A 27,159-nucleotide genomic window follows, 5' to 3' on the forward strand; every position below is an offset into this window, starting at 1 on the left:
TCAAAACATTTTTTCTGACATTTAACTGAAAATGTGAAATTACCTGAAAAATTACTTCTCTACCTGTGGAACAGGTCTCAGAGGACAATATCAAAAACTGGAAATATAAGCTTTCACTGACAACATGTATTTCTAAAGTAAATTCACATTTTAATAAAAGATACCTAGTAAAATTGAATGTTTAAAATGTTTATATTATTTAATAATGTCAGTGCATATTGTAATCAGGTCATTGCATACAATCCATGTTTGATATGAAAAGACTGAAAAAACCAACAGTATTACCAAGAACTGCTTTAGGATTTATTTTACAATTGAGGGAAAACTGAAACAAAAAAGTTTATTGGTGCGAGCCAAAACATTTTTTTACAACATTAATGATAAAACATTGAAATGTATATTCATTGTGCATTGCTCATTTATTTTCACACAATATCATGCATCAAACGGATGCAAGAATAGGTCAAACTATTTCAGTAAACCAGGCGGGAGGAGCTAAGGTTTTATTTAAAAAAAAAAAAAAAAAAGGAAATCTTGAGGCTCTACAGTATATACTTATATACAGAATTTGTTTTGTTTTTATTTTTTATATATAAAATGACAATATAAAAGTTAAAGAATGCACACAGTCTTAAAGTACAAAGAATGCAGAGCTGTTGCAAATGTCAAGATATGTTCTATGTAGTTTTTACACGTTCTAATCATTTGCCTGTAACGGTCTTAAATTTTCTTTTTATGGGCTGAAATTGAAGCGGCACACAATAGAAAGATAAACTTGTAACAAACCATATACAGTATTTGGAAATTATTATAAAGTGATACTTTACAATGAAGAGAAACATTTTGTGTTGTTAAAAAACAAACTTGCATACTGTTCTTTCAACATGATTTTTTTAAAACCAAAAGCAGCAACTGAATTTCCCCTTCTTTAAAAGTGTTCATAATTTCTTTTGCTAGTACTCTTACAATTATTTGAGAATTCTTCCAAAATGATTTTTTTTTAATGTTGCAGATGGCTAATAATTCACTTGAAAATCGCCAAAAGTAAATTCAAGGTCGATCATTAAAATTAATCTGAGTATGTATGATACTGACAAAATAAAAATACTGTTTTTTTTTTTTCTTTGCAAAATAAAACTTTTACACATATTTAAGGTGCAACTTCGGTCTTCAAAAGGGCTCACCCGTTATTTTGGTGTATACATTTAATTTCAGTAACTTCATATTCATTATTTTACATGGTTCTCAGTTTTTTTTTCTTTTCTTTTTTTTTGCTTCAGCCTCCCCTATAGTCTCCATATAAACAGTAGTGTTTTTTTATATTTTTTTATAAATTTTTATATTTTTTGGAGAGCATAAACAGAAGAGAAAACTAGTGTTTAACCTTGAGTCACTAAATGACATGCACAGATCAGACAAATAGCATATAAATATGTTACAAAATAAGTGTTAGAAAACAAAAAGGGAAAATTAAACAGGAAAAAAAATCATGGTCCAGTTAGGCAGTTTCACAATATAAGTAAGACTGATTTTGAAGGCTCAGTTCAGCCCCAGTGCAGTACTGTGATCAACATTTAGTGCAATGATTCTCTGGTCAGATTACACAGCTGCCCCCCTGGACTGTTTTTATGGTTTCTCCAGCCTCTCCAGCTCAGTGACGTAGATCAGGTGATCCTCTGGTGATTTGCCGTGCGTTTTACTAAGGTGCAGTTTGACTGCGTGCTTGCTGACGAAAGTCCGATTGCACAGCTTACACTGGAATATGGAGCCAGAGTCGTCCTCGGCAAGCCCCAGGGGGCTGAACGCCTTGTCCGTTATCGCCGTGGAGACTGCCTGCTGCTCCCTGATGTGGTCTACGGATATCTTGGAGAGGTCCTTCACACTGAAGCCTAAATGTGACTCCAAGTGGTTGATGTAGCTGGAGGGAGTCCTGAACTGAGAGGCGCAGTCGCTGCACAGGAACACCGGCTGGCCAGAGTCAATGTTCTTCAGAAACTTGGTCCCGCCTGTCCGCCTCAGCTGGTACTTCACGTTGGCCAGCCAGTGAGAGATGGTGGTCATGGAGAGCCCGGTGAATTTGCAGATGTGCACACGCTCCTGTGGGCCCAGGTCAGTCATTAGATACTTGCCCTCTGGGGTCTCCCGGAGGCTGGAGGCGAACTGGGCTTGGAGGATGAGGAGGTGCTGAGGGTTCCAGTTGGACTGCCGGCCCTTCCTTTTCTGGACAGGGGACAGCTCCTCCAGGGTATCATCAAATGCACTGCCGTCAGCATCAGACTTCTCCGAGACGGAGGATGGGGTCGAGGATTTCGGGGTCAGCCGACCTGTGAGATTCTTCACCATGTCAGAAATGTCCATCAGCGCATTCTCTCGGAGTGGTGACGAAACGGATTCTGACAGGCTGGAAAGAATGGGTCGGTTGCCGCTACCGCCGTTGCTATTAACCGAAGTTGATGAGCTGTTGTGGTTGGTACTACCGTTGCCATTTTTTGACTTCCTCAAGTCAATGGGCTGGTCATTGCACTCGTAGTAATATCTGTTTATAGATTCTGCTGGCTTAACCTGAGTTGGGTTGTAGATAGGCTTTTCCATCATGCTGTTACTGATTTTGTACAGCATGGCCAGGGGATCCAGGGTGGGGCCTGCAGGCTTTGATGCCTTGCCCAGGTGAGTGTTCATGATGGACTGCAACGCACTGAGGGGATTAACAAAAGGCTGTTCCGGTGAATGATCAGTGATAATACCCAAACTGTTGCAGCCATTGCTGACTGGTGATGCAAGGGCCTCTGTCCCATTCTTCAGGTGGTTATTATCGACCGGGGTCTCTTTTGGCTCCCTCTTACAGACAGACTCTGCATACACAGCAGTGGTGTGCCCATTTTTCGCCATCTTCCCACAGCTGAGGTCGTCTGGCCTGGGAGAGTCCCGGCTGTACTCGTTTGTGGATATCGGGGAAGGTGGTTTGACTGGTACTGGTTTTCCCTTGTCTGAGGTCTTCTCCTCCTTCTCCTTCTTCACTGATGATGTCTTCCCTATAACCTTCTCCACCAGCTCCTCCATGGCTGAAACGTTGTTTCTGTGGGGGTGTGGCGGAGAGGGGCTCCTGGGGGAATGTATCACCGAGCCGGGGTCGGATGACAGGGCTTTCAGGCTGCTGGTATACGTCGGCTGTACCTGGACACTCTGCACAGCCGGCAGGGAGGATTTCACTGAGCCCTGAAGCTGATAGGCGGCATGAATGCTGGGATATCCCCCCCAAGTGGGAGTGCCTGTCTGGGCCTTGCTGATTGCACTGGACACTGTGTTTTCAAGGGATTTAAGTATATCTATCCCACCCTTGGGAGTTTCTTCCAAGTCCTCCTCTCTGAGGTACTTATATGTCGAGTTCACCTCAGACTTCTCACCAGGCTCCTCTTTCTCCTCTTTGATCTTTTTCTCTGGTTCATTCACCTCCATTTTCTCCTCTTCTGGCTCTTTCTTGTCCTCAGATCCTGAGGAGGAGTGTGCAGGGGACTCGGGCTGAGACTTTATATTAGGAACCGGAAGCCTAGTTGTGGTGGGGGGCAGAGGGATTGACTGGATTTTTTCTTCTACGACGGGGTCAAAGACCAGCTGCTTCCCTTTTTTTGAAGCAGAGTTGGTGACTTTGAGAAAGTGTCCAGTAACCATCATGTGAGCAGTGAGCTGCTGCAAGGTATCATGGGAACTCCCGCACTCCATGCACTTCAGGATCTGGGCCTTACGTGCCTCAAACTGCCAGGTGTAGCTAGCTCCATTCTGATAGCCATAACGGTTGTTGGGTGTGACATAAGGATTGGCTGCCTTTGGGTCTTTCATGCTGTCCCCAAGGGGTATGCCGCTAACTGTCTCTGGGGAACAAGGAGAGACCAAGTCCTGAAGTGCTCGTTTTTTGGTAGAGTGAACCAACTTGGAAGCCAAGGCTGGCACCGGTTCTTTAAGAGGCACTTTCTGGTAATGTTTCGTTTTGATCATGTGGACGCTCAGGTCCTGCAGGGATTCAAAGGAGTGCCCACAGTACATGCACTTGAGGACTTTCTGGGCATCCTCTTTGCCCTCCATCTCCATCAAGGAGCGCTTCCTTGGCTTGGACCACCTCTTGCCCCTGTCCTCCTCCTTGTCCTTGTTGTCATCCCGGTAGTGACCCGTCTCATTCATGTGGACAGTAAGACCCACCAGGGTGTCATAGGCTGCACTGCAGTCCTTGCACCGGAACTTACTGGCCCCGGTAAAGACAGGGCCATAGAGTTTGTTGTTCTGCCTGTACAGTTGCACGGTGCTGAAGAGGCTGGGCTCTGGCAGGAGGTGGTAAGGGGTATGTTGCAGGGTTTTAGCTAGGGCAGCTTGGTGCCAGTCATAGGTTATGCCCCCACCGTTGGTTGCACTGCTGCTGCTGTTGCTGTTGATGATGCCGCTGTTGCTGCTGTTGTTGTGGATATTGGTGGTGGCGGTGGTGGTGGTGGGAGTAGCTGTGGCAGAGATGTTTGCACTACTGCTGCTGCTGCTGTTGACGTGATTGTTGATGATGCCACTGCTCCTCCCATTGTGGCTACTGCTGTTGCTGCCACTGCTGATAGCAGGCTTGGCCTTCATGATGTCCATGGCGATGCTGGACCAGGAGGCATCAGAGATCAGGTTTGCATAGACGGCTTTCATTTGCGCCAGGCTGTCCTGCAGGGACAGGGCATTGTCTGTGACACAGGCCTCCTCTTTCTCTTGGCCATCCTTGGAGGAGGTGCTCTTGAAGTCGGCCAGCCGCTCGCTGCCATCACTAAGCGGGGAGCCGTACCCAGCGTCTGGGTTGGTGGCTGTGCTGAAGGGGGAGTTCTGGTAGCTGGGCGGATCCTTGCCGTCCTCCTCCTCTGTGCACAGGAACTCCGCATCCTGGCCATCCAAGGACAGGCCGTCATCCTGCAGGTGCTCCTCGTCAACTGTGGCTGCCTTGAGCTCATCCTCGGGTACGTAAGCTGGAAAATAGAAAAAAAAATAAATAAATAAATAAATAAAGGTCAAGAGAGTGTGGAAGGTCTCTTAGCATCTTCGGAAGATGCTTGGTGTGAATACTAAGAACTTATTAACTTTGTTTACATACATGTAATGTTTGACAAAATACTTTCATACAAAAATCATACGCTTTTTTCTCCAGAAAAGATCAAATGCCATTTTCATTCTCCAATTTGAAGTCAAATACTCATTGTCTTTTAAGGGTGCACACTTAGGCACCCTTTAAACTTGCTCAACTTTTGTTGAAGGAGGCTCTAAATGGAGAAGATTTGTATGCTCAGGTCAGAGCACAAATAAAGGCCTCGATTCTGTTTGCGCACGCTGTGTGTAATGATTCTCCAGAGATTTTTTTTTTGTCAATAGTCTTGGCAGGGCACACAGGTTGGCAATTATAAAGCACCAAATATCCATATCTTGACTATGATAGATGTTACCCTTCACGGGGCTGAGTAACAAAGCTATCGACTATTACAGGACAGCAGGGGTCAAAGGGATCAGGGACACACAGCTGTAGTTTTTCAACTTGAAAGTGACAGAGAGGCAATGAGTAAACGATGAAAGGAAAATTAATCTTGAAAATCATGGGAAAACCTGGAAAATCATGTATGCTTTTCATGTGATGTAAAAATATACCATTACATTACTGTTGTCGTACAATACTAATAGTATACAGTAACACACACACACACACTATGTTGGTAGGTCAAGCTGTGCATCCTCCCACCATGAAGTGAAGTTGTAGTAACACAAAAGTCTTTAACATAAATGCTAAGCATTTCAAACATGTATCACTATATGAAAGTATAAACAGCACAGTTTTACAGTTGCCTACCAACCCAATATGGGGAGTCTGGCTTTCTTATGGTCATACAAACAGTCATTACTCCTGTCCTGAAATGTACTATGCACCTCCTCTCAGTGCAAATTATTTGCTAATGTAAATACATAGTGGGATTATTAAATGTAGATTGAAAAACATAATAAACACACCACGTTTCTATGATCAACAAACAATACTTGCTTCTGAATATACAGCACAATATTGTAACTATTATTGTGCTAAATTGTACAAATTACAAATGAAATGCAGCATTGGTGGAAAAAAGAATATATCCAGGGTTCAAATTCAGTCATTTTTCTTCTTTACTGTAAATGTGACTTTGAACAGCTAGCAAACACGTTTTAAACAATTTCTCTATACCTGCCATAAATAAACTCCAAAAATCAATGGTGTTCCAGCTTCAGTTGTGCTAGCCCACCAAATTAGGAAATAATTGCTAAAGAAAAAGCCTATACCTGCCCTGAGGGTGTGGAGTGGTATAGTGTGGCCTGGCTTTTAGAAGTATGTCCAAAAGTTCTGGTAAGATGAGATGGGCTATGCTTGTGCTGTGGCTCTGTGCTCAGCTGTACTAAGCCCGATTAACACACTCATTTCAGATAGATAATGCTAGCACAATTTTATTTTGCTTTCATTCTAATGGCTAGAAACATTCCCTTTTACACAGCAACATGAAATTCCATCACATTCTAGAAATGTTATGAGGCTAGCATAGCTCAATCAAACTACTTACTATAATTTGGCATATCGCAACTAGATACTTATTTTTTTGTGATGCTAGTTAACTTACTAAATATCATGCTAATTGTATTTGCTACCAATGAATTTAACCAGCTTCTGAGGCCTGACCTATGGTAATGTAGTAAAAATGAGCTACCTTAACAAAAGAAATATGAAGGAAATTAATATATATATACTTAGGCAGTACATATATAAATTACAATGAATGTCTACTAAATATATACTATATTATTAAATAACAGATTTAATGAAGGCTGTAATGACTCACATTGCGAAACTGCACATTGACATGAGCTGGCGCAGTGTTTTTTGTTTAGTTTTTTTGGTTATATGCAAGCATGAGCTTTTGTGATTAGTATAAGTAGTTTCAGTAACAGCTTATTTTGCCCATATTTTCTGATGGGAGCCACAATGTCAAGATGGATGAACAGAAATGTTTTAGCCACAAACAGGCTCCAAGTTATACAGAGCTTGTTACACATGATGTTCAGTGACAATCGCTGCCTTTGGGGGCATGTTACATTAAAAGCGTACAGACATGCAGCGTATGACAAGCATGAACCTCCAATATACATGTATTTACAACATACCTCAGGATCATCACTGTTCATATGCGCCAACAAGCCGTATATTTCATGTTGCCTCAAATAATAAGAATAAAAAACTCAGCATTTTACAAGGTTGCTTGACAAGGTCTTTAGCCAAAATGGCATATATCAAATCACCCCCATTCCAGACAGATATCTCTTTCGCTCTTCCTCACCGCCCAACTCAAATCTCTTTCCCTGGGGAAATCTAACAATTGGCCCTGAGTAGATGTTTGACTCCCCACTTCAGAATTATCTACAAACACAGACACACCACTGGGAGGGCGAGGGGGGGGGGACTACAGTTCTTGTCAGGAACCACAAGTATAGGACACTGTCAAAGAAACAAAATGTACCTTCTGGGATATCAAATTATTCTGTTATTATTTTATCCATAAAAATGTGTTAAATCACTTAATTTGCTACTGCAGCTAAACAGCATTTTTTATTTCCAGGGCTTCTTCCATTAGTATTATTAGTATTATTTGTCCTCCTTTTTTATCATAAAACAAGCCTAATAGGTAATGGCTTACTTTTATAAATCAATGAGATTCGTGCACAGCAGACAAATTTGGTGGAGACAAATCACAAAATTACGCAAACGTATCCTGAGATTTTGTGGCCTGAAAGCTGCTGTAATAATAACCATTTATTTCAAATGTATTTTAATTTCAACCATTAGTTATAACCAGTGTGGTACGTTTCCCTCCTCTGCTGTGGCATGCACATAGGCGCCTCCGAATCTGCGACTGCAGATGAGTTACTGCCCGGAGAGGCGGGGGCCCTGCTTACGAAATGTTAAGTTGACGGCAGACAGAAAGTTCTCTCGGCTAGCGGCACTGAAATGTGAGTGGAAATGACATGTCATGTTGTCACGGTCCCTGCCGTGCTAAATCTCAGACAGCCATGTGTTGGGGGGGGGGGGAGGGGAAGCTAAGGGGCAGCAGACCCTAACTTGTCCGATGCTGCATAACCAGACTTGTAAATCAAGTGGGCCTTACGTTGCAAAATCTGGACTGCCACCTTCGACAATTTCATTTCCAGATCGAGTCCTTAACCTCACTGTCTGCCCCCGTTTTATCACGCTAATCCATCCAACAATCTTGATTCATGAAGTTTTTCCACAGATTTATATTTCACCCAGATAAACGTACAAGTATTTGTATCCTTCCTGAAACAGAATCGTATAAAGACTATGAATGAGGATTTGGAGATGTGAAAGCATACGAGATTACAAGAACATGAGAAGATATCCAAAAAAAAAAATTCTGCTGTTTTCTCAAAATCTTTTATACCAGACAGAGGGAACTGCTGAAAAACCATGCTTCTGAACGCTCGACAAGACATGCTGAGATTTTGCAGCACCGACTAAAAAGATGAGAAAAGATGAAAGCGGCAACACTCCATTTTATTAATTTTCCTGATGAGCGGTGAATAGGGGCTATGTGTTGCTAAGCGCTTAACTCAGAGCGGTAGGATTAAATTCCCTGGACTTATCAGCTGCTTCTGATGTGGCACTGGAGACAAACAAAACGACACTTCCTTTTTTTTAAAAGGGAAAAGAAGGTAATGTGTGTTTCTCACAGCAAGAGGAACAGCAGCCTCTGGCTGCCTCCCTACTGCTCTTCAAAACATAATCAGATGCTGCGATTAAAGTTGGAGGTGGGAAGGTGAAAGAGAGGAATATGTGGAAATGGGGGGGAAGCTAGATATATGTAGAGGGTAGCACTTTTCAAGTGTATTTCTTGCTAGAGGGTGTAAAGATGGTTGATAAAATTAGATTATAAACCATTGAGAAATGGAAGACAGATAGAGAAACAAAATGAGAGAAAACAGGGGACGGAGTAAAGCAAAGAGGAAACCGAGAGATTAGAGATTTTAGTCCTGATTTCGCCCATGACAAGTTTCTCACGATTACAGGTTGAAACTAGACATCTGAGCGCCGAAATCATGCTGCAGTTTAATGGCGTAGATCGCACAGTCACGTGCTTAAGAGTGAAGATAATTCTTCATGCGAGATGGAATTCAATTCCTGGCAAGCCAGAAAGCCTTCACTCGTGAATCGCGAAACAAGGTGTCGCACACAAAAAAAACTATTCAAAAAAAGCTACGATCAAGCAGCTGGCAAACCTTTCCCGCAGAATCGCAACAAAGGAGTAATGAGGAAATGGCACGAAAAAAGAAGGACAAGATGGGAGCGAGAAGTAAGCGCAAGAGTATAAACAACTTGTGGACGGAAGCAGATTCTCGGGAGCTTACTGTGGTGAGGCGAGAACCGGGCAGACTAAACACAGGCTCTACAAGCATAACAAAGGAGCCGGGTGGCTTGGTAGACACGATAGGCAAATTTCTGCACCTTTGAGCAAGCGGGAAATAAAGGACAAGTCATCGCAGTCGCATCCCAAGGTGTTTATGCGCACCGTACTAAGACTCAAAACTCGCATGGCACGGCACAAAACTACAGAAATATTGTATAATGAGACGAGTGCAACAGCGAAATCACTTTTCAAAACAAATAGTGCTACTGTGCCCGTTCCTGGCTTAAGCAAGAGAGACAATGAAGGAAAGCAGGAGAGAGAGAAAGAGAAAGAGAGAGAGACACTGGCTCTTCAGTTTCCTCTTTATCTTCTGCCTGCACCGTGAAATGTGTGTCCTAGATGCCAGTATCAGTCTTTCCTGATGAACCAGATGTGCTGTCAGCTTCAAACAGTGCACAAACCTGCCATACCATAATCTGAGTGGACATAATACCTGATACGTGTACACTGCTACACTTACTGCAGCTCCGCGTGTGTGTGTACGCCCATATATATTATGTATATAAATGCACTTTAAATCTAATATTATGGTAATTTCAATAAATCTGATGTTTATTCCTTTCATTGTATTCTTAATCTGAATTATTTTGATCTACATTTCCTCTACATTTCTTCTCTTCTTTAAAGAAAACAATGCGATGCGCTGACTATGTCCATATAATTCCAGAAGAAGAGCCTGAAATGCTGGAGCACAGAGACAGTTTCCTCGCGTGACTGTGGCCCTGAAGACAGGCAGCTGCAGTTATGAAATGCACATTTATTGTTCACTTACACCGCAGGCAGGTCAGGTGGGGTATCGGGGACGAGAACGAGAGCACCTAACCAAGTCAAGATATTCATCCCAGGCCCTCGATCTGAAACCCGGCACATTTGTTTTGTCATGTCTGTGTCTGCATCATCTGCTAAAAGGCGTGAATTAATGCCGGGAATTCAGGCCTGGGTCAAAGCTAGCATGTCCAATACACGGTCCTCACAAATGTTCCACAACAGCGCGATCGGACACGGTTTGTATTCCCTACTGCGTGAACAGCTGAAAGCCTCCTGCCCACAAAAAAACACACAATGTATGAGAGGAGGAAACCTGCGAGCACTGCCAATCAACTGCCATATGAACTGAAAAACAACTGCGGCAAACTCACACACTACGGCCTGGATTCAATCAACATTAGTCGTTAATTTAAGGACAAAAGTTAAGTGTCCTTTATTTATCTTCTTTACAGTTTTGTGAGTGAGTTCATTCTGGTGATCACTGAAAATGGCAAACTTGGTTTTGTTTTAAAAGTAAAAAAAAAAAAAAAACCAACATGGCTGTTGAGTGGCTCATCCGGTTGAAACATCACGCTGTGGTGCATGGATGAGCCCCATGGTCTCAGATCGCATCTGGATTGTGCCAGTGCTGACTGTGGCAATCGGCAATTGCACTGCCCAGGGTATGGGAGGGTTCGGTCAGTTAGGACTGCATGTCAAAGCCGCATATGAAAGGTCTTCTCCGACTCCACTCTATACAAGCGTAGCCGTAATCTATGGTTTGAAAAGAAGCAGTTGCTGACACCATGTGTTTCGAAGAACTGCGAATGTCTACACTCAACCAAATTGGTAGTGGGGTTCGCACATGAATGTGGCGGTGGTTGCAGATAATTAAATTAGGGTTGGAATTGGAAATGTTCAGCCTCACGTTGGGTGCCAAAAAAATTGTGAATACAAGTTAAGGACATGTTCGTTGAGGTTTGGCCCACAGAGTATGCAAACAAATCAATCAATAAATAAATAAATAAATAAATAAAGTGTTCAGAATTAAAAGGCACATGAATATCGATAGTTGTTTGGGCTTACATACATCCTTCTACTCCAGCACCACCCATCCCCACCCCCACCGACACAAGAATGGTAGGTTGCACCTTACAGGTTTTATTCTGCTGGGGAAAAGGTTCAAACAAATAAAATTCATGCCTGTGTTTTGCTCATACACACATTATAATTAGCCTGGCGACTGTGTTCCACAGACCTCCTCACGCCGCACGGCTCGCTCCGACGCGGGGCCCGAACAGACACGCGAGAGGCGGGGAGCGGGAGTCGCCATCACCGCCGCGGGACCGCTGACGGCTGGGACGGCGGAGCGGGGCCATCTGTGCCGACAGAGCGGCTGTCACTTCAGCTCGGGATGTCCCCGGTTCAGCCAGAGACAGGTGACACCGCAACAGGACAGGACCGGGCCTCAATGTCACGAGCACCAGAGATCAGACTGTCCGACCGGCCAAGCCAGGTCAGATGACATGACATCCATACTTTATTCCCATCACAATCTATCTATCATCCCCGACCGCATGCGTGCGTGCTGGTTACCCATCCAGCAAAATTTAAACCTAAGTTTGTGTTTTTTTTTATTATCACATTTTTTTTCTCCCCCCCCAAGTGAAGGGCTTTCTTTTAGTGTGTTTATTTCCCTTGTGTTTTTTGGTATACGCGACATATTTGGCTGAGATATATTTTAGCAACAGACACGTATGGGAATAAGATCTCACCTCATTCAATTATTACCCTGACAGAGGGGGTGACATTTTATCATGGTACTGTATTGACATGGTACTTGGGCTGAAGCCGGGCTTCTCAATTTGCGACTAATTTTCTCTCGTGCGTAATGTTCATACAGACTCATCAAACATTTAATTGCTTATTGCGCAGGAATGATCTCAATGAACTAGCTCAGACATTTTTCAATATCACTCAAGCCTGAAAAACATTTTCTGGCCCTATGCAAGCGAGTCAGTGCAGACATAATGCAGAAAACGCGGGTAAAAAAGAAACAAGGAAAATCTCCCCCCCCCCTCCGACCCCCCTCCAAATGACCGCTACTTAGAGAATATTTCTGAGAAAACCCTGCTGTTTTGTTTTTTCCTCCCTCATCTTTTTTCCCTTCGTTCAGAGTGTCTGCCAGTTGCAAAATCAATGAAAATATCTGTCAGGCTGTGAGCGCAACAGCATTTGGCCGGTGTCAAACCTAAATAAACTGGATAAGAAACCCGGGCCAGCGCTAGCACAAAAATGAAATGGGATGAGACCAGTCGAACTGTAACTCGCATGGTTCACTGGTTGATTTCTTCTCTCCCCCCCCAAACCCCCCACCCCAACCCTCCCCTGCTCTCTCTATCCCTCTCTCTCTCTCTCGGTTATTTATTTATTTATTTATTTATTTTATTTGATTTTAGAAGGGGGCAATCACAGCAGTCATTTGTGGTACTAATGTCCAATTCAGCCTGGCTTCATTCATCTGATTTAGGTGGTCAGAGTGGTTTTTGAGTGGTCCGGGGGAAACAGGGCCTGCTTAGCGGCCGTTTTAATGGGAAACTGGCAGTCTTATTTCTTTTCTAGATGCGGTTTGTCACCAGGTCTCCATTACATGCCACTCAGCTTTGATGTCTTTGGACAGGGCTGATCAAAAGATGTCATTTGACCTACACAGCATGGCAGAAACGTGGAGGCGGCGCGTAGCAGGGACACTCTGGCTGTAAATAAAATGACATTATTATTTCCTCTGTGCCATCATGTAGAAAAGCCAATTATGGTAATGTACTGCCATGTCAGTGGAAATACGGCAATCTTTTCTGGAGCGGCTAATGCAGAGCTTCACAGCTGCGAAGCTGCCGCCTCTGACCGAATCGGCAAACAGCAGGCAGTCGCCAAGGCCTGCCCGCTGTCTGCAAGGCCCCGACAGCAGAAACTATTTAACAGTTGTACAAGTGAGACATTATTTATCTCGTTTACAATCGCCTATTAAGGGTCCGTAATGAATGTAACCTACGCGGGATGCATGGCTATTGTGTTTAGCTTCAAAAGAGCTTCTCCTTACCAGATATGTAGCATTAAATAACGTGATAACAATAAAGACTTACCACCTTGTTTATGGATTGCTAATTTTTTAACATCGTGCTCATCCTAAATTCAGTGAAGGTTGATCTTTTTACTGATTTCTTATGAGCATGATTCAGGCTGCAAAAAGTGTCACCGTTTGTTACCGTCTCTGTCAGCAATAACCTTGAATAAAATACATTTGAAAATATGCCACTCAAAGTTACATTTTCAAATATAAATCACTATGTTTTTTATATCCGTTTTTCAGAATTTTAGTTTTCAACTCTGAACGCCTTTTCCATCAGAAACGACAACGGTGTTTGTGAAGATTCCGTTGAGCAGTCTCTCTAAAATTGTTTGGGCTCTGTCTTTCTGCCCACCCTTGTAAACGTCCACCCACCCACCCCCTTCTCTGTGCAGAATAATCGACCATATGGTAGAATACCTTCAGGGCTGAGGGGAACTGGTGTGGCATCCAGGCTGCTGAACAGATTTATCTCCTTGGCTTAAGAACTTCCGGTAGAGCAATAACCGTGCAATTTCTATACACCCGAGCCAGGAAACACGCGGTAGTACATGAATGCAACTCGCAGTACATAGAAAGCATTCTGGAGAACTCACAAGCCACATTGCGCTCGAGTGCAACCTGCTTCTGGTTAAGACTGGGCCCGCAATAAACTCAGTGGAGGTTTTTCTCATATACCAGAAAATATATCGGACCAAAACCAAAGCCCCCCAAATACAAACAGGACAGGCATTTTCTAAACAATTCAAGAGTGCCACACTCTTCAAATGCACAAGTTGTAAGCGTATGAATAATAGAAAATACAAATTTCTAGTGTTAGTCAAGCTGTTTAGAATATCCAAATAAAACAGAGGGAATAATATCACCACACAGAAGACATTCGACAAAACCTTTCAGAATGAGGGTGTGTACTATACACAAGTGCAAACCAAATGATTTGAGAGCTCAATCAGAGAAGCTCTGTTCCCTAGCCAGCAGCCACCTTTGCAATTATAGGATGTCAGAATAAGTAAAAATAATGGGTCATCTGCAAAATTCAAAGTGTGGGGAGGCTTAGTTCGGAATTTGTAAGGAACGTTCAAAAGGAAGCATCTGCTTTCAGAGCAGCCCCCATGCTCTGTAATTACTTTCAGCGGGTAAGTAATTGTTTACAAGGTAAGCCATTCCATGGCAACAAGCAGTACATCAGACAATGACATCAGGAATAATATTCAATAATACAAATTCCCCTCAACTGAAAGAAAGATCACTTACACTGGCACTCACTAATAACAATTCTTAGAGTGAAATAGAAAAATCTAGATTGCGCATTAGCATAATCTTAAACACTCTATTTCAGCGAAAAGGGTAGAAGAGAGAGGAAGAGAGAGAGAAAAAAAGAAAAGAATACACAACCTTGGTCACGCGTACACACAGTCTGCCCGTGACACGTCCGCACTAATGCCGAGTGCGTCCTACTTCATCATTTAATTTTTAAAAACCCTGAGGTCATATGACACACTATCCCCGTCATTTGCAAGTACATTAACTCGCTGGCCGAACGCGACAGCCGAATTATGCTAATGGGCTGCTAAAATGGGTCATATAGACAGTGCACTTTACATTAATTTCAAACAATGGGGAGGAGACGAGAAAGCAAGGTGACAGCTAAAGGAGAAGCCTCCTTCCGCCACCATTAAGGCCTTTGAAGGAAGGCGAGCAGGGAGAGAAGGAGCTTAAACCGTTAGCGGCGACGGCGACGGCGCTATCCGCTGCCCATTAAGACTTTACATGTCACGCGATATTGCTGTAATTTCTCAACGGGGTAATACATAAGCGCAATTAATTAACTAGGCTGATTATGACCAGATATTAATTCGCGGAGCTGCTGTATTTAAAGGCGTAAGCCTATACGTACCCCACAGTGCATTGTTATTGTTCTTTCATAAACAGTTTTATAAGTTACCGCTGTAACGTAATTTACATTCAAATACTAACCTTTAAACTCTCACCATATAAAGAAACAGTATATGTGCATTATATGTATATTTTTTACCATCTGAGACAAACAAACAACAAGAATATAAATATGGATGGAACTTACTCCCAGGATGCAACAATTTGCTGTGATCTTGCACAAAATACAACATCTGGGAAGACAGTTTAGCTAGTTATAACTGAGATAATATTAAGCATGTCATATCTTATGTTTAATTAATGTACTCAGTGTAATTTATATGCTGTAACACAAATCAGAAACATGCAGATTACAGCAGATTAGCATATCTCAAACATCAGTAAATATCAGACACTACTTTGTTTCTACTCAAACATTCTTTGTAAGTTGAGATGCAATTTAAATGTCAGTGGATTTCACAGCATTTTGCAACAGCTGGGTGAGTAAACATTTCCCAGCACCACCACATCCAGTTTTCTGGAAGAGGGTAGTTACTGTCTGATGTTTTAATGGAACCATACATACAAAGCAACAGTTTAAAACAGACAAGAGTAGCTGAGGACTTGTGGAGCTGGTAGCTGGCTACCTAGATTTAGCCATCTTGATTACTTCTTACTATTTTCCTTATGTTAAAATGGCTGTACCCTTTAAAGTGCTTTTTTCAGAAATGCTCGTGATGAACTCTGAGCACCAGTAAATTGCACTTGTCAGGCTTTAACAAAATAAAATATTTACAGGCAATTTGCTGCCACAGTTTTCAGTTTAAAAAAAAAATACAATAATTGTGTGTAAATACTGCACTCAGGCACAGACATTGAAAAGTTTTACAAATATTTTACTTTCTTCTGACTTCTAGTTTGAGCTTCATCTATGGTGCCCAGAACGTCAGTTTCGATTAAAAAGAGAGTGAAAATTCAAACAACGACCAAAGGACATTTCAGACAAGAGCATGCCATTTTGTACAAAGAAATCATAATACCGTATCCTGTCGGGTTTGCCTTTTGGTTTTTGCTTTTCACTGTGTGAAATAAACCCATTCATTCAAGCCAAGTGCTTTCCTTTTACGGTCACATTTTGTAACCTGAGCTGTTGTTTGGAACGCTGACGTTGCCCAAGCACCATAACCTGCACTATTGAAATCCCTCTCTGGATTTACCCCTCCAAAATCTTTTTTTGGTACGGGGTCTGTGATAAAACTTTCAACTGTCATAGATGACCTGTTGTAAGTGCTGATTTTAAAACATGGCTGAGGATGGGCGGACTTTCATCAGCGGCATGACATGGTTCACTCAACATCTGTCTGGCAGTAGATGCTCTCCAGGTCTCAACACACTTATCCTCTAATGTGAGCTTGATTAAAATATTCCCTACCTTACTAAAAGGTAAGCATACATATGACATACATTTTGCTGTTTTTCCCTTCCAATTTGTACATTTTTATTACAGGCAAATATGACACTTCATACTGGACCTCAAAACTCAGATGACAAGTGACTTACTGGATCAGCCTGCCTTTGTCCCCCATCAGGTATGAGCTTCCAGAAAGAAGTATTCATCTGGCGTTCGGTTGTGATGCTGCCTGTGCATGTTGCTGAGAGTGTGTTGCTGGGGCATCAACACTGCATCATTTATAAATGCCATTTTAAATGGGGCTGCCTACTTCTTCTATCGCTACCTTCACTGTTACTCTCCTGGAACCTCAGGGCAGCAACAACTACCACACGTTAGCTTATCCTCTGACTTCTGCGTAACAATTTTGAAACAAAAACATACAGCTAATGATTACTGCTAGCTATTGCACAGCGACTCTTTTTCATTCATCATTAAATACCTTCGGTACATGCTTCAGCCTCTTCACATTAGATTTGTTTCATTCACTTTTTACATGAAGAACATCTGTTTGTTTTGTCATTCTGCGCACTTGCACTTGAATACAGGAGTGTTTAGCGTCTAGTGTGTTTGCAGTGTCGACACACGTGCTTATGTTACAACATGATTTCTGAAGCTTGCCCAGTTCTCCTGAAAATCTATATCCACTTCACAGGTCGACGTCTAGATCTAATTTTGATGAAATTACATTCAGAATTCTCTGTTTGAAACACATCACTAGTGCGAACAAGCTCTAAGCAACACTAATGTATTACAGCGTTGTAGTCGAGCCAGTAAATACTGTACTCAAGACTGAATGTTGGACTCTACAACGTAGGTCTCTATCCTTTAATAAATTCTTACACAGTAGTGCAATGCCTGGGATGATACTAAAAAAGACATCTCAAATAATGAGGCCTAAAGAGTTCCAGAATTTTCCAATCATCCTGATGTATTATGAAGATAATGCGGTAAAAACATATATGCCAAATATGACTGCTTTATAATTCATCAGGATCAAATGGGTAGGAGGAGGAGATGAAGGCTTGGCTATGAGTACATGCGCAGGACTCCACAACTGGAGTGATACTGCAAGGTCCCCTGGAAAATGCAGTATTTTTATCTGCACATCCATAAATAATAAACACCATACCAACTTTCTTATTTGGCCTTTAAGGCTTCTCTAGATAACCAAAATATGAATAACGTAATATCCCTTGTTCACTAACAAAGGTTAGCAACCCTGCTGAATATGTGACAAGCCGATTATTTTTAAGCGTGTCCTCGTAACAAGTAATCAGCTGATGAAGATGAGGGATACATGCATTTTTTTTGTTATTTGTATATTTCTTAAAGGTATGCATGCACACACAGAACATTGTTTTGAGTGTCAGACCCCAACTGTATGCAAATTAAGCAAAACAGAAAATAGGCAAGCTGAAATAAATCATGATAGCAATCTTTTTAAGCAATACACTTCCCCATTGACTTTTTAAACATTCACTTAAATTAATATAGTAATTCTGTAAATAACACAAGAGAGGTTGAATATCGACATCCAAAATTCACTTCCTAACCTGAAAATGCCAGGATGGAAATTCATTTGGGAAATGATTCTTCATATTTAATTGAGAACGAAAGAAGACTCGGACTATTCCAGTCTACGTCTGGACCAGACTTCTCCGGCCCTGGTCCAGGTCTTGAACCTTGCTATCGATTCTCTGCCCTGTGAACATCATGAAAATATGGAGTTATCAAAGCCAATGCTCCTTACAGTGTTACAGAACAGCAGTGTACAGATATCCTAATTCAACTGGCATTAACAAACAAGTCTTTAAAGCTTTACCAGGCCCCAAAAAACGTCTGTCACTCTGCTTAAGATACTTTGGTTCGCACATGGGCAGGACACCGCTTTGCCCCCAGTAACTGGTCAGTGCTCTGCTCACAGCAGGTCTTCATGGTGCATAAGCAGAGGAATCTCTTCTCAGAAGAGGCCCTGTCCGGTTTGGAGTGAGTGACAGAGGGAGGAAGGAAAGAGAGGGAGGACAGAGACTGAGGGAGAGAGGAAGGAAAGAGAGAGAGGGAGGAAATGGAGAGCAGGAGAGAGCGAGGGAAAGGGAGAGCTAGGTGGTTCTTTTTTATTTATAGAGTTGGTCTATTTATATCCCCCTCAAAGATCAGATCAGAGGAGTAACTTGTGGCAGAGTGCCAGGGTGGCGCAGCAGTGCCCCGCTCTCTCTCTGCCCACCCAAAAGAGGGTATAGGTGCCCACATCCTGATATCGTAGCGCCCAACCCCGCCACGTCCGTCTGTGGCCTGCTTTCCCCGAGTCCTCCCTCTGCCCTCGCTCCAGTCTCTCTCACTCCCAGTGCTGTGCTCGCGCCTGTCTTTGTGCAATATGTCTGCCTCTTACCCCTTCCTAATCTCTCTCTCCCTCTCTCTCTTGCTCTCTCTCTCTCTCCCTCTCTCTCTTACTCTCTCTCTCTTTCTCTTTCTCTCTCTCTCTTGCTCTCTCTCTCTCCCTTTCTCTCTCTCTCTTGCTCTCTCTCTCTCCCTTTCTCTCTCTCTCTTGCTCTCTCTTTCTCTCTCTCCCTCTCTCTGTCTGTCTGTCTGTCTGTCTGTCTCTCGGTGGGCCTCCTGGTCGCGGTCCTGCTTCACCCATCTTTCTCTGGGAAGCCTCACAGGGAAACTGTCGGGATGACAAGGCTTTTTTTCCAGCAGGAAGTGAGCCCTTCCAGAGGGCGGGGTCAGAGCGTGTGGAAGCGGGGCTGAGAGAGAGAGAGAGAGAGGGAGGGAGGGAGGGAGGGGGGAGGGGGGGGTGTCCTTATCTACAGCGCGAGCAGCGGTTCAGACACCCTGCTCTGCATCTCCTGCGCCCGCACTCGTCTCGTCCTCTCTTCCGCTGCTTTGCAGAAAAAAAAACGGTTTGTATAAAATGCGCGGGGAGGACGAAAACTAAACAAACATCCTTTACGGTGCCCGGGCAGGCTCGGCGCGGCTGTGGGATCAATAGGCTGCGTTTGTCGCGATCGATGCGTTTCCTCCCCCCCTCTCTTTCACCGACCGCGCCGAGGCCTCGTTAGAAAACGCCATAGCGACGCGACGCACCTGCGCGGCCTGACCCCGGATCAGCCGAGTGCGCGAAGGTCCCGACCGACACGTTCGATAAAACGCGCGACCGCTTATCGACCGCACGCCCCGGCATCCAAAATAACTACATGTTCACAGAACGCATTCTACATTCCCTCACGTAATTAAGAAAACAAAACAACACGCTATCGACAGGGGTATTAATAGGATCGGTGCGATTCAATCTGTTCATTTTCAGAGGGGTGCAAAGATTATCCCGTTAAATCAAAAACGGCAGAAAAACCGGTAGGACCGAATGCGCGCCGTGGTACTCATCTGTAACAACGAAAACAAGCGGCGTACTCTACGGGAAAGCGGCTACAGTCAAGTGATGCTTCAGAAAAATGTCAACAAAAACAGCTCAATTAGGAGAGGTTGGCTAATTAACAAATGGGTGATTATAGATTAATAGGGAGAAGAGTTTTTTATTCTTCACCTTAATACCGTGACAAACAATTAGAGACCGTAATTAATGTTCCGGAGGGGGAACTTGGTGCCGTTTCAGGAACATGCAGCAATATCAAACGCACAGGGAGCCGTTCGCGGGGACAATTCTCATTATTCAGTGCAGAGGTGAGGTGTGAAAGGGTCAAAACTTGGGAATGATTAAGCCACAAGCCAGAATTAACATTTTTTAAAGCGCGGCGAATCCCTGCGAATTTCAGAAAACCGACCTCACGCTGACATTGTGAGTGCTCCAAAGAGCACGGGCCCAATTTTCCAAATGCTGCTGTAAATTGCTGGGATGGAAGTGGCGGAGCCGCTGCTTTACGGTACGTATCTGATACAGGGGCGCAAGCTGGCACTCCAGCCCGCGGCTATAATCGCTTTCATTGTTATTCTATACGTTCGCCGCCAGTTATTTGGCTAATAAATCAAATCAATAAAAGTGAAAAGTGAAATGATTACAGCTTTATTTTAGTTTGAGCTTTTACATTTTAACTATTTTTTTCCCCCCAACATCCACCGCAGATTTATCCGATCTAATAAAAAATAATCTATTTCAATGTCCCGTTTTTTCCAAAGACAATCTTTCACAGCACTCTATTCTCTTATTGTTCACTCCTTCAGCGCCACCCTTTTTTCCATCTCTCCGCTTCTCACCCTCTCTCTGCCTCCCCCTCTTTCTATTTCTTACCCTACCTCTCTCCTGTTCGCTTTCACCTTCCTTTCATTCTGCCTTGTTCTTTCTTTCCTCCTCCTTATTCTGAGTCTTTTCTGGCCCCTAATACAGTACCCTGCTCCACCCAGTCCTTCTCTCTACATCCCAGTCTCCCCCTCTCGGTTCTCCGTCCTCCATTTCTTCCTCCCGTCCTCTCTCGAAGCCTGCTTTTCCCCCTCTCCCTCTTACCGTCTGTCCAGATTCCCCGGTATCCAGCTCTGGGCTGCCCTGACGAGGGACACACTCCATAAATCCCCCCTTTTCTCCATCAGAGCAGAGCTGCTCAGCACTGAGACAACGGCCATTATATCATAAGCACTGCAGCATAGGCTCCATCTGGTCTTTTATGTGGAAGCAATTTCATAAAAACAAAAGAACATAAGAACATAAGAAAGCGTAATGATGAGAACAGGCCATACAGCCCATCTTGGCTCATCATTCGAGCATAATCTACAGCGAATCTGTCAACGCGTCGAGTTTGGTCTGGTAGGGTCCCTGGGTCTCGCCACTCTGCCACAAAGTTATTCACGGACTAGCAGCTCGGCGCAAATAAATGTTTTCTGAAGTGCCGTGCGAAATTCATTTGAGCTTAATTGCTAACTCTGCTCTATAGTTACATTTTCATTTAACTTCTGAGGCTGGTCTTCAAAGTTGCAGATTTTAAATGGTTCCTCCAATCTCTGACTGAGCCTTCTTTAATCGAGCTTAAGTGCCTCCAGTAATCTCAATAAGACCTGGAGACCAGTCTTGTTTCTCACCTTCATATTTTTCATATTGTTCTTTCTTACTGTCCTTCTTGTAATAAGAATATGAACATAATGGTGTAAATATAAGTTTTAGTCTCTGACATTCTCTATTGTATTGTCGGTCAAAGCGAATCTAAATCTGATCTAAATTTGTTTACTATATTGTGCAGCTGTGTTTGAACAATTAAAATGCATCAGTAGCTGAGACCTGGAAAAATTCCCTTTTCAGTTTTTCCCCCAGTACACCATGTCCCCTTATAACTGTACCTTGATTACCTTTTTTATCGTGTGTGTGTGTGTTAGAGAGCGAGTGACTGAGTGTGTGCGTGTGTGTGTTTGTGTTTGTGCATATGAGTGTGTGTGTGTGCTTGCGTGCGTGCGTGCATGTGCGTGCTGGTGGGGGGGGGGGGGATCTGCAGAACTCAAATATTGACAGAACATTTTAAATTATGTTACACATTCCAGGAATGCCTGCAAAATTGATGGAGGTATTCCAAGCTTTTGTATTCCCCTTCTCTCTTTCATTTGTTGAAAGCGTGTTTGCAGCCAAGAAATGGAGTTCAATTCCACATAATATACCAGCAGTGATTATCTGATATACAGTATTTGTTAGCTCCTAGACAGTTAAATTATGTGGTTGCATTTACACATTTTATCCAGTTTGTCGCTATCTGTGTTTTTATGATCAGTTAATGTCATGGAATGTCTGGAATATTTAACAATAAAAGTGAAATGAAAATAATACATAGCTTTAAACAGGAGATAACCAGCTAAGATAATCAAACGTATGGTAAATCTATTCAATTGTTTTCCGCATGCATAGTATTACAGTAGTAAATAGTCTTTGGAACACTCGATGAATGAAGCAGTGAACTGAAAACTTTTTCAAAAGCACCTCTGGAACATGATTCCGTCACCTGTCCCCAATCATGACTGTGAATAGTATCGCGTGTGGCTTCAAACCAAGTTTATCGTTGGGAACAAAATTTGAATGTTTGACACGGTCGTAAAACACTAGCTATGGCAGACCTGGCCTTGCTGTGAAATGAAGGCGTTCTCTGTCCCTTTAAATCCCTTTTCTTCGCCGCCTCACCCAAAACTTCACCTGTGTGCAGCGCCTGTCAGACAACTTTGCAGCTGAGCTCAACACGAACTGCAGCTGGCTCCATTGCCTAGCAACTGCAAGTTAATAGATGACCCCAAAGATGGATAATTACCATAAATCACCCTCACTCAGACGCTTGGAAGGAGAAGAAAAAAGAGGGAGAGGGAGAGGGATGAAAAACAAAGAGGGGTGTGACTGGCCGCGCACACGCTAATGCACCTTGATCAACCCCTGTGTCTACCCATGATGCACCGGGAGCCTCGCTCCCGACCGGCCGCCATTCAGAGAGTCATCTCTTTTCAAACGCGGGCATTAATCAATGACCAGATGCAAAGCAGAGCCCCAAAGACAGCGTCCAAAAACTTCACTCCGAGTGGCACACAAATGCCTTGTTTCACACAGAATACAAGTTCTATTAACACTAAAATCAAACAAATAAAACCAGGGCATCAAAATGTTTAGTGATATCATTTTTAAATCAAACTTATTTTAAGGAATGCCAGAAACAAACTCACTGCAAACACATAGGTCTATTTCAAACGATCAAGCAACAGGTTTACTTGCAGGCTGGCAACATGGGCAGCCGACTACTGAATTCAGAGATTTTTTTGTGGTCTCCCTTTTCCCCCTTACTTGCTCCCTGCCAGTGAGAGATTGACAGGTAACACGGAGAGTGATGTGGGGTGTGGGGGTGAGAGGCAGGTGGTAGTTAAATCTTGTCTCTCTCTGCCTGTTTGGCTCCTTGATTCACTCCTTTGTTAGATTCCAATTCTGCCTCTTTTTTCCGTTCTATTTCCCTTAAAAACAGCGCTCGAACAAATAGCTGCAGCTCTGCAGTTTCTTAACATTAAAGGATATTATCCTCCTGTATTTCTACAAAAATGCCGTTCATTATACAAAAATAACAACAAAACATGCAATCCTTGTGTTGTCTGCTATATTCACAGCAAATGTTCTAAAATATTACGTTAAACAAAATATAAATTATATTTATTATATTCTTCAGAGATGGCAGAAGTTGACACCTACTAAATTCACTACTATTATCGGAACAATTAATTCTAATAACGCGGGCATTTGTGTGTTTTATGCAAGCCGATCTTTGGTAATTACCCTCATAATATTTGGAGTCTTTTACAAACGCGCTTCAACAAACTCCAGCTTCAGCAATCCACAGAATGCAATCCGGAGAAATCATTTCAGTGTTCTCAAGCAATTACATCGGTCATCTGACTCCCCCCCCAACTCATGGCATGCAACCGTTTTTTATACTTCATTACGGACAAAAATCAGACTTGTTTTTAGATTTAGATTATGCCCCAGTGAATTTGAGTGCAAGCACAACGGCAACAATAAAAGTGATTTATCTGAATGCTAACTGCATCGTCTCCGAAAATCATCTATGCGCAATAGGTCTACAATTGTTACATCGTATACACATTATGAGCACACATTAATTTGTTAGTTGCTAGTACAAATATGTAATTACAGCCAAATAATAACCTAAAACAAATACTGTGAATGTGTCAATGGAGGAATTATGGCAAACATTATTTGTTCAATCAAAATAAAAACCACGCATGCCATGGCATGTATTTACTGTAAGTAAGATGTTTGGTGGGAGGGTAAGTCAACAGTTGAATGACCACAGCTAAGATAATGGCACACAACATGTACGCAAACCTGAAAGGGAAGAGAAGGAGGGAAAGAACAGAACACAGGGGAGGAGAGGGAAAGGATACTTAAACGGGCCCTTTCACGAGCATAAACATTTCTACATCGAACGCCATTTCTAAATTTCTCCTTTTTGCTTTCCCACGACGAAGGGGGGGGGGGGGGGGGGGGGGGGGGCAAAGAGCAGGGGGAATAAACGCCACATCTGCTCACTTATCTGTGGGAGGAACGGCGAGCGAAAGGGGGATTATGGAGAAAAGGAGGGGAGAAAGAGAGAGAAAGAGAGGCTGGGAGAAGGAACAAAGAACGGCACCTCACCGGTTCCGTCTAGCTGCATCTGCAATAAGCCATCAATCAGCCCGGCCGCGTGCCATCGCCGCGCCCTTCCCTTCACGGGGTCGCCGGCATGTACGCCGCACGCAGCCGCGCGGCGCACACGCAAACAAACAGCCGCCCCCCCCGCCTGACCTCCCCGCGACCAGCTACCTGCCCAGGTCGCCGTGCTAAAGACAGTCCGGACGCAACCGTAGCTCACGTTCCACGGCCAAGCGACACCGCTCTAGATCAGTGCACTTTACGCTCTACACTGCAGTACGTACTTCACTCGTCAGTGCAAAATATGTACTTTTTTCTGCCACTTTATACATTTAAAAACTGTTGATATTTTGGTAATTGCAATAAAGTCATCCTATTCCGTCTTGAAGAAGTTGGTTAGCAGTGGGGAGCCAATGGCAAAGTTGGCCAACTAGCCGCAGGGCACACGCCCTGGCTAGGAATTTATATCTCCCAGACAACGCAAGCTGTATTTGAAGTACCGATTACATTTTAATGTGTTCAAAACACAGCACTGAGCATCTATATGTGCGCAACGTTAGCGCATAACTATAAGTGGCTTCTAATTCTTTCATCTGTTGCGAAATAAAACACAGATGGTCATTCTGCCACTCGAAGGGGGGAACAAAAAAAACGAACACAAAACTATACTTTGTCGAAAACTACAGCCATTACTTCGTCCGACTCTTAGCGCTATTTACATACATTCTGCGGAAAGGACGCACATGGGATGAGGAGGGCGGCAGTAAAAAAGTCAGGTGACGGTAAATAACTTCGGTGCACTTTCAACCCGAGACAGTTACTGCCCGGTGTCGAGTTATCCCGCGAGTCCACTTCCACCCTGTACCGCCGCCGAGGATTGGGGCCATCCTTACAAATCACCTCCCAGTTTTACAGCATCACATAAAACTCTTTCGGCGCTGCAAATCACCGCCAACATTTGAGGAGGCCACAAGTGAACGTTTTACACTTTCGGCTCTGACACCTTTTTTGTGAGTCTATACAACTCTCTTTCTCCGTCTCTTTCTCTCTCTCTCTTTCTTTTCTCTCTCCGCCTTGTGTGCCCGTTCCCACTCCGAGGGACAGCTGTGTCCTCCTGTTGGTGTACATACCGCATCCTTTGCAAGGACCGAGGCCTGGTGCTTAATTCTAATCAAATCAGAATTCTGAAAACATATTTCTTCATTTTTTATCTCTTTTTTTTCATACATCTGCATGCAGTTTGGTATGTGGTTGGAGGACTGGGCTTGTAAACGGATGATGGTTAGCCTTGAATCTCAAACAAGGCACTGCCCTTGTCCTTTTAATCAAGATACATAACCTAAGATACTTCAGTTCACATCCAGCCAAACAAACAGATCACATTTAGAAAGATTTAAGCCACGGAGAAGGCTGTAGCTAAGCAAATGTATTATGAAACGTAATATTCAAGTATAATAACATTTATTGTTAATGAGAAAACATGTACATGAAGAAGGGCTTTTCATAAGGAGATTTTTTTACTATGACTCAGTATTGACCCCTTTTCATCCTTTTTTTGAACAAAATATCGACATTCAGATTCTCACAAGCCAGCCCCTAACACTTCAAAGAACAGTTCTCCTGCACACCCCTGCTCATAATTAAATGTATATATTGCGTAACAAAGAAAAACAACATTTCTCGGCTCAATCCAGTCCCCTTTCTAACTTGGAGTTGAAACACCGGGCTCCAAAACAAGCTAGTCAGTGTTTGAGGGACTATTTTTTTTCATAGAATGATTAGGGCCTGGTTTTTAAGCCCTGCCACATATCAGCTGTCATATAACTTGAGAAGTGACAGAAGCCGTCAACTTAGAGTGCTTCAAATGTTCCCTTCTACACTGGGGAAAAAGGATTTTGAGAGAAAAATATATTCTTTTTTCAGCATAATTTGCAATAATCCTTTATGGGAGATAGTAATATTCCTGGCATATCTGGATAATAAAATCCGTCACTGGCAGGTATTAATTTTATATTTATAACCATTTCCATCATATCATGACGATATAAGTACCACAAGGAGGCATGATTACCCTCTTATTTTAATGTCTGCATGATTAAAGTTCCGTTCAAATAATCCTGATGTGCGAACAGTGTCCAGATTTTTAAATAAGTCATTACGAGCGGGGTAACTCCTATTCATATGGCGTGAAGAAGTTAGCCTAGCCAGCCTAGGACAGAACAGATGTCATGAAAAACAGAAAAGTGAAGGAGCGAAGCAGCAATCAGAAAGCTTCCCTGAAAATCCTGACAAAGCAGTTTGAAAGTTCCAAGTTTACAACCTGAGATGTTTCCTCCAAACTCTT

General features: G+C 43.1%; 1 protein-coding gene across 2 annotated transcripts in view; it reads right to left on the bottom strand.

Moving 5' to 3' along the window:
* Positions 1-281: 281 nt before the first annotated feature.
* The window catches only part of tshz1 (teashirt zinc finger homeobox 1), a 47,871-nt gene continuing 20,993 nt past the window's right edge, over positions 282-27,159 (bottom strand). For both annotated transcript variants that reach the window (XM_035404309.1, XM_035404301.1), the window contains exon 3: positions 282-4,985. In XM_035404309.1, the coding sequence (XP_035260200.1) occupies positions 1,627-4,985 (3,359 nt within the window). In that variant the 3' untranslated portion in view covers positions 282-1,626. The remainder of the gene's footprint in view (positions 4,986-27,159) is intronic.

The sequence above is a fragment of the Anguilla anguilla genome, chromosome 1 (assembly GCF_013347855.1).
Source record: "Anguilla anguilla isolate fAngAng1 chromosome 1, fAngAng1.pri, whole genome shotgun sequence".
Classification (NCBI taxonomy): Eukaryota; Metazoa; Chordata; class Actinopteri; order Anguilliformes; family Anguillidae; genus Anguilla; species Anguilla anguilla.